At 37.2% G+C, this 7,757-nt stretch overlaps 1 protein-coding gene across 1 annotated transcript; it reads right to left on the bottom strand.

Annotated features, from left to right (window-relative positions):
- Positions 1-4,658: 4,658 nt before the first annotated feature.
- Positions 4,659-6,467, bottom strand: LOC107817544 (beta-D-glucosyl crocetin beta-1,6-glucosyltransferase-like). The gene has a single exon (XM_016643396.2). The coding sequence runs from the start codon at positions 6,272-6,274 to the stop codon at positions 4,910-4,912; it is 1,365 nt and encodes a 454-aa protein (XP_016498882.1). The 5' UTR covers positions 6,275-6,467; the 3' UTR covers positions 4,659-4,909.
- Positions 6,468-7,757: the final 1,290 nt, after the last annotated feature.

The following is a 7,757-nucleotide window of genomic DNA, read 5'->3' as shown; positions in this document are numbered from 1 at the left end:
CTATGTCCGCGAGATCGTTCGTCTTCACGGTGTGCTAGTGTTTATTATTTTTGATCGGGGCACACAGTTCATATCGCATTTCTAGAAGGTCGTACAGTGTGAGCTATGTACACGGGTTGAGTTGAGAATAATATTTTACCCCCAGATGGACGGGCAGTTCGAGCGCACCATTCATATATTAGAGGAAATGCTTCGCGCATGTGTTATGGATTTCGGGGGTTCTTGGGATCAGTTCTTGTCGCTTGAGGAGTTTGCCTACAACAACAGCTACCAATACAGTATTCAGATGGTTCCTTATGAGGCCTTATATGGGAGGCGGTGTCATTATCTAGTTGGTTTGAGCCTGGAGAGGTTCGGTTGTTGGGTACTGATTTGGTTCGGGATCGGTTGGAAAAGGTCAAGATAATTCAGGATCGGCTTCGTACAACACAGTCTAGGAAAAAGAGTTATGCCGATCGGAGAGTTCATGATGTTGCATTCATGGTTGGAGAGAGGGTTTTGCTCCGGGTTTCACCCATGAAGTGTGTGATGAGGTTCGGGAAGAAGGGCAAGTTGAGCCTTAGGTATATCGGACCCTTTGAGATCCTTGAGAGAGTTGGTGAGGTGGCTTACATGTTTGAATTACCACATATAGCTTATCAGCAGTTCACCTGATGTTCCATGTTTCCATGCTCTAGAAGTATCACAGTGATTCATCCCATGTATTAGATTGCAGCTCAGTCCAATTGGACAAGGATTTGACTTATGAGGAGGAGCTGGTGGCTATTCTAGCACGGCAGGTCCGGAAGTTGAGGTCTAAGAGTTATCCTTCTGTTAGAGTGCAGTGGAGAGGTCAGGCAATCGAGACGGCCACGTGGGAGTCCGAGTCCGATATGCAGAGTAGATACCCCCACCTTTTTACCAGTCCAGGAAATTTTCTATGTCCACTCGAGGATGAACGTTTCTTTTAGAAGTGGAGAATGTGACGATCTAATAGGTCATCTTGAGTAATAGCCTTTATTTTCATGTCCCGCTACCTCTGTTAGCTCCGTTTAATGTTTCTTGGTTTGCATGTGTTGTCTGTGTCGCTTTTTGAAAAGCTTTTATGTAAAACATTGAAGAAATAATGATTTTTGGCTTTAAAAATAACTTGAGTTGACCACGGTCAACATTTTGTGAAAATGACCTCGGATCGATATTTTGACGATTTCGGTAGGTCCGTATCGTGATTTGGACATATTCCCGGAATTAAAATTGGAGGTCCCTAGATTGATTTGACTCATTTTGCCGGAAACTAGTATTTTGAAAGTTTAGAAAATTTCCTAAGTTTGACCGTAAGTTGACTTCATGGCTATCGGGTTCGGATGTTGATGTTGAAACTTAAAATAGGTCCGTATTACTAGTTGAAACCTGTCTGCAAAATTTGGTGCAATTCGAAATTTATTTGACATAATTCGGACGCTTAGATACGATTCTAGTGGTTCTTGAGTTTACTTTGAAATTTCATTCATTTGAGGTTCGATTTGTAGACTTAGATGTTATTTTGGTGATTTGATTACATGAGCGATTTTATATGATGTTATTACACTTGTGTGCATGTTTGGTTTGGAGCTCGAGGGGCTCAGGTATGTTTTGGACGTGTTTCATATGAGTTTGAATAATGTAGAGATTGATGGTGCAATGCCCAGCTCTGGTGTCTGATGCAGATCTCGCATTTGCAAGGTCTGGCTTGCATTTATGAGCCTCGCTTTTGCGGACAAATGTTCGCATTTGCGAGTAGGGTCTGGGATGGGGTAACCTCACATTTGCGAGGAAATTGTTCGGAATTGCGAACTACTTAGGATCGCTTTTGCGATCACTTGGTCGCATTTTCTATGTCTGTTAGCAATAGAGCATCTTCACGTTTGCGAAGATTTTGACTGCAATTGCGAAGGTAGGATCTTCGTATTTGCGATCTTTTTATTGCAATTGCGACTTCTGGACTTCTGTAGCAGGGTTCGCATTTGTGACCCTTGTCTCGCACTTGTGATGTTTACAACTGCGAACATGACTTCGCAATTGCGACATCCGCAGCTGCGTAAAAGAGGGAAAAATCGGGATTTAGCTCATTTTACACCATTTCTCAACCCTAAACACTCTAGAGGCGATTTTTCAAGAGATTATTCTTCCCAAATTCATTGATAAGTAACTTTAATCCATTTCTTTTCAATTACCCATTACTTTTCATGAGATTTCAACATCAAATTTAGGATTTCTATGGTAGAAATTAGGGATTCGGGTAGAAACTAGAAATTTTATAAAATTGAGATTTGGACCTCGAATTGGGGTCAGATTTCGAAATAAATCACATAGCCAAGCTCGGGTTTTGACCAAGTGAGCCCGGGGGTTAACTTTTGTTGACTTTTTAAAAAATAATCAAAATTGAACCTCTTTCATTAATAGATAGTTTCTAAAGCTTATTTTGAATCGTTTGATCGATAAATTTCTAGATTTGGTTGGTTTGGAAGCTTGTTCGAAAGTCAAGGTCGTGGTTGGTTGATTGCTTTAATTCGCAGAGTGAGGTAATTATTGGGTCTAACCTTAACTTGAGGGAATTAGGAATCCTTGAACTATGTTTTATGTGAATTTTGTGGGAAAACGGTATATATGCAAGGTGACGAGTGTATATTCGCCGTCATGATATTTGTTTTCCATGTTTTCGTTTATTTCATGTCATATCTTGCTTCATGCCTTAATTGTTACATGCTTTATTTGACTTCTATATCATATTTGTTACTTGTCATTTAATTATTCGTACTAAATTATCTGTCCCTTCCATGACTCCATGCTTATTTTCTACTTGCTTTACTTGCACACCTAAATTGTCACATGCTTCACTTGTCTTATTGTTTTGTAATATTTGTTGCATTCTATAATATGGTTTAACCTGTGCGAGATGTTTAGTTGATAGATAATGATGAATTGGTAAAGTTTAGACTTCGAGTTGTTAGAGATTCTTGATTTATTATGTGGTTTTTTATTGCCTTGTACATTTACCCTCTTGATGTAGAAATTCTTGTAAATTTGGTCGTTAAATTCCTCATATTGATTGAAATTATTTGGGGAGCGGGTTGCACGCTGCAGCGAAATTGAAAGGATTATGAATTGAAATGGTGGAAAAAGGACGGATTATGATATTGACAGATGATGATATGGTGGGATCGGGTTGCACGCTGCAATAAATTGTATATGTGGTACTTGTTTGTGATTGTTGGATTTGCCTCGGTATTGTGATGTGAGACTATGAGACTTGGCTCTCTGATAGTTGAATTTCGAGTTTGTTTTCTTGAGTTAACTGCTTTACTTCCAATTCCTGTTTTTCTGTTATTATTATTATTATTACGTACATGTTATTGTAAGTGGCCCGCCTTAGCCTCGTCATTACTTCATCGAGATTTGACTCGGCACTTACATAGTGCATGGGGTCGGTTATACTCATACTACACTCTGCACTTCTCGTGCAGATACCGAAGTTGGTCCCAGCAGCACTTAGTGAGATTGCCCGGATCCAGCTGCCTGTGGAGACTTGAGGTATAGTTGCACGGCGTCCGCAGCCCAGAAGTCCTCTTATATGTCATCATTGTTGTTTATTTTGATTCAAACAGTTGTGTTTATTCAAATTATTATTTGTAGTGTTCTAGACGCTCATGTATTCGTGACTCCAATTTCTGGGATTGTATTTGGATTACGTTGTTCAGTAGTTTATCACTTTATTTCAGACTATTCGGTTGTTATTGTTCTTATTTGATTCGAATTGTTAAAATAGGTTAATCAATATAGCTAAAGCAAGTAAAATGTTATGTGTCATCACAGTCCCGAGGGTGAAAATTTCGAGTCGTGACAGATCCTCAGGTGGCTCCTAGCAGAGCTTCATAATTTAGCTAGGAGTCTACACGAAGACTTAGGGTGAGCTGCACTTCATGGATCTACTCTGCAGTTCCTAAGTCTATTGTATTTCAGATAGTTGTTATGTATACAGATTTGATCTTATTTCTGAAGTTTACTCGTGTACTTGTGCCACCTAGTCTTGAGGGCGTACTGTATTGGCCATGTTTAGGCCATGCTTGGGTTTCTATAAGATATTATTGCTATTTGGGAACATTACTGTCTTAATTTATGATATATCACACGGCTAAATAAAGAAAATGGATTTTGTTTTGAAAATTGTGAGTTGGCTTGCTTAGTAAGTTTAGTTAGGCACCCTCACGACCTTGAGGTGGGAATTTCAACTAGTTTCACACTTATAATGTATTTTTATAGTAACTTTATGTTTAAGTTCGGAGAGCACCTATGATTTTAAATTTTTTGGTCCATCACTGGATTTGACAGGACTATATTGCTAATTCTAGTTAACTAAATTTTAGTTTTCAGTATATTTAAAAAGAAGAGTTTATTATATATTCGACGAATATCAAAAGCAAACTCACTTTTGATAACCTTATGGGATCAAAACAGCTAAGGAGTATATTTAAGGGCCGACTTTAAACTTACCCCAAATATAAGGATCATTTTTTGTCATTTTCTCTCACATTTCAAGTGAGTTTTTTACAAAATGATCAACGTTATTTTTATCTCATTTTTTGTGAAAAGTGGAGTAAAGTAAAATAATTTTTATGTAACAAAAAAAAAAGAATAGTAACTTTGGGGTAACGAGCACAAAGTTGGGTTACCACCCATACAATTTACACCAGAAGCTTGTAACAAATTCTTAAGCTCTCAATAGATTTTGTAGCGTTACATGTGAAGGAGCATTAACCCTATTAATCATCCACCAAAGTATTGATTATGAACGAATAAAAATATATCCATTTGTAATGATAATTATAAGAAGTCACCTCATTAAACGATATATTTGTGACTGTTTATTTAGCCATCAGTTTTATGAACTAGATTAGAAAGAACCATTCTTGCTCGTACTCTCCCCAACAAGTTCTCTTAACTCCTCAACAGTTGCATCCATATCTTCAACACTTTTAGTTCTCAAATTCTTGCCCAAATTTCTCACCTTACACCTCATAGTTTCCGATGATTCTCCACTTGTTACATCTTTTATAACACTTGCTATTTCTTCTCTATGAAGTGATCCATTATCATCCCTCACAACCTCTAAAGCAACTCCAATTTCCACTAACAATTTAGCATTCATTGGTTGGTCAAGTTGCATGGGAATAGCTATTATTGGAACACCAAATTCTATGCTTTCAGATATAGAATTCCATCCACAATGACTCACAAATCCGCCAATACTTGAATGAGTTAGTATTTTAGCTTGTGGAGCCCATTCCACAATCATCCCTCTATCTCCAACTCTTTCAAGAAATCCTTGTGGCAAAGCCTCTTCAAGATTTTGTTTTTCACCTTTTGGAAACCTAACAACCCATATGAAATTCACTTGGCTAAGCTCTAACCCTAAAGCTATTTCCTCCCTTTCTTCTTTTGTCAAGAAATACTCACTCCCAAAAGAGACAAACACAGTTGACAGCTCTTTTTTACTATCTAGCCATTGCATGATATTCACATTTCCCTCTACACTAGCCACAGGATCTTGAACTAGTGTACCTATAGGCAAAATTCTTGTCTCAATAATTTCAGCCAAATAATTCATATATTTCCCTTCCAATTCTTTACTAGTACTTATTAGCATGATCCCTTCTTGAGGAGGCATCTCCTCTTCAGGTTGATCATCCTTGTTTTCATTCTCTTTGTCATTTCTCTGGACCAATTTACGTGCTCTTTCTATCTCATAATCGTATAAATGAAGAGCTGGAAAAGGGTATTCGACTTCAAGATTCTTGTACAAGTGCACAAAATAGGAACACATGGCCGCGCCAGAGGTGAAAAATCGAGCTGATGGTATGTTGAGTGAAGAAGCCACCCCAAAAGTCCATAGTTGCATAACATCATAGATTATTAGATCGGGTTTTCGTGTTTTTAGGATGGTGAAAAGGTTAGGTTTGGCCAACTTGAGAGCCTTGTGAAGGGTGGAATTGAGATGGAGAGGGAGTCCATTGGTTGTGTGATAGTGAGGAGGAAGTTGAGGAAATTCTGGTAATATGAGTTCCACAAGCTGAATTGTGGAAGAATAGCTTTGTGGGATTCTTTTTTGAATGAAACTTAGATTAATAGGTGTAGAACAAAGTTCAATCAAGAAGCCTCTATCTGAAAGTTTTTTGGCTAGCTCAAGAAATGGTGAGATGTGTCCATAGGCCAACCACGGAAACAAGAAAGCCTTCAATTTGGTATGTTCTGTATCCATGGTAAGTGTGTGTGTGTGTGTGTGATTTTGTGGGGTTTGTTAGGAGGGGAAGAGTTGATAAAGACAATGAAGAAGAGAATAGTAGGCTGAGTTTTCTATGCTTTTTTTGTCACTTTTCTAGAAAGATTTTCACGTCGGTACATATAGAAAAAGAGGATATATATGTTTGTAAAAAGATGCTGATTTCATTGCTTAGCCAAACGTCTAAATAGGACATGCAGAAAATGATCCGTCCATGCAATATTGTTCTTGTTTTTAAAATTTTGTAAAAGGCAATATTGATTTTCAGATTAGCCGGCAGTTTGTTTTGCGTCATAGGTCACATATTTCGTGTGATTAATTCTAGAAATTCTTGTTACTTACACGTAGTTAATGAGCGGAGCGCTAGAGATTGATCGAACTAATCACACATGGAGAAATATATATATATATATTTTGCTGCAATACGGAAAGTTCCAGTATAATATACTGGAAATTGGTGCACCTGTGTATGAACTTCCAGCATATTATGCTGGAAGTTCACATTTAAAAAATTCGAACTCCAGTATATTATGCTGGAATATTTTTCAAATTTTGAACAGTGTTTTCGTTTAGATTTATCTATACATAAAAAGTGGCTAAATTTCGATTACTTTTAAAACTGTGGCTATTTTTTAATTACCACTTGTAAATCTGATTTTTTTTAATTTCACCCTAATTTTTGGGGGCTTGTATATAGCCGGCCTAACTTCCTTGAATTTCTCGGAAATGTTATATTTAGGAGATTTTTACTAGTCTACTAGATATCCCTGAAACAGACCTCCCAAAGTCCCAATAAAGCCAAACTTGCCTAATCCTTAATGAATCTAATTAATCAGCATGAAAAAAATTGTCAAATTTTCATAACACGGGGATTCTCCTTCTCTTCTTTTCTTCCCCTATGTTTAGACTTTAGAGAGTGATGTTTAAGATAAAAAGTAGAATCAAAAGAGAGTTGACTTACTGTCTTTTAATTTATGACTAATCTTATGCACTGGCATCGTTGAACAGTCTAGGTTGGATGTTGTTGCAAGTATATGCCTATTTCAAAACGCATACATTGTTGTAACGTGTACCTCATGTAATTGGTTGTGGACTACTATGAATGTCGTCTTCATAATTTGGAATACTTATTCAATTTGGAGAATTAGTTTACGCATGATAAGCATATTTTTAAACCATCAAGTTACACAAAACTAATAACTATATATTGATAATTTATATGTAACCTGAGAAAGTGGAAAAAACCTGTTGGAGCAGTTCAATGCATAAAACTATATGATGTGTTCTTAAGAACAAATGTGTGGAGCATTAAGTCTTAGACGAATTTTATGTGCTAACACCGTTGAAGAGTCGAGGTATGAAGTTGATGTGAGTACATGTATCCAGAGGTGGCTCAAGGATATGCGGGGCCTAAGGCCAAAGTTTAGTATGGGGCCTAAATTTTTAAAAGATAGTTATAACA

The sequence above is a fragment of the Nicotiana tabacum genome, chromosome 4, assembly GCF_000715075.1.
Source record: "Nicotiana tabacum cultivar K326 chromosome 4, ASM71507v2, whole genome shotgun sequence".
NCBI classification, from domain to species: Eukaryota; Viridiplantae; Streptophyta; class Magnoliopsida; order Solanales; family Solanaceae; genus Nicotiana; species Nicotiana tabacum.
Note: the sequence above shows the minus strand (reverse complement) of the source record. Positions and strands in the feature narration are given on the sequence as shown.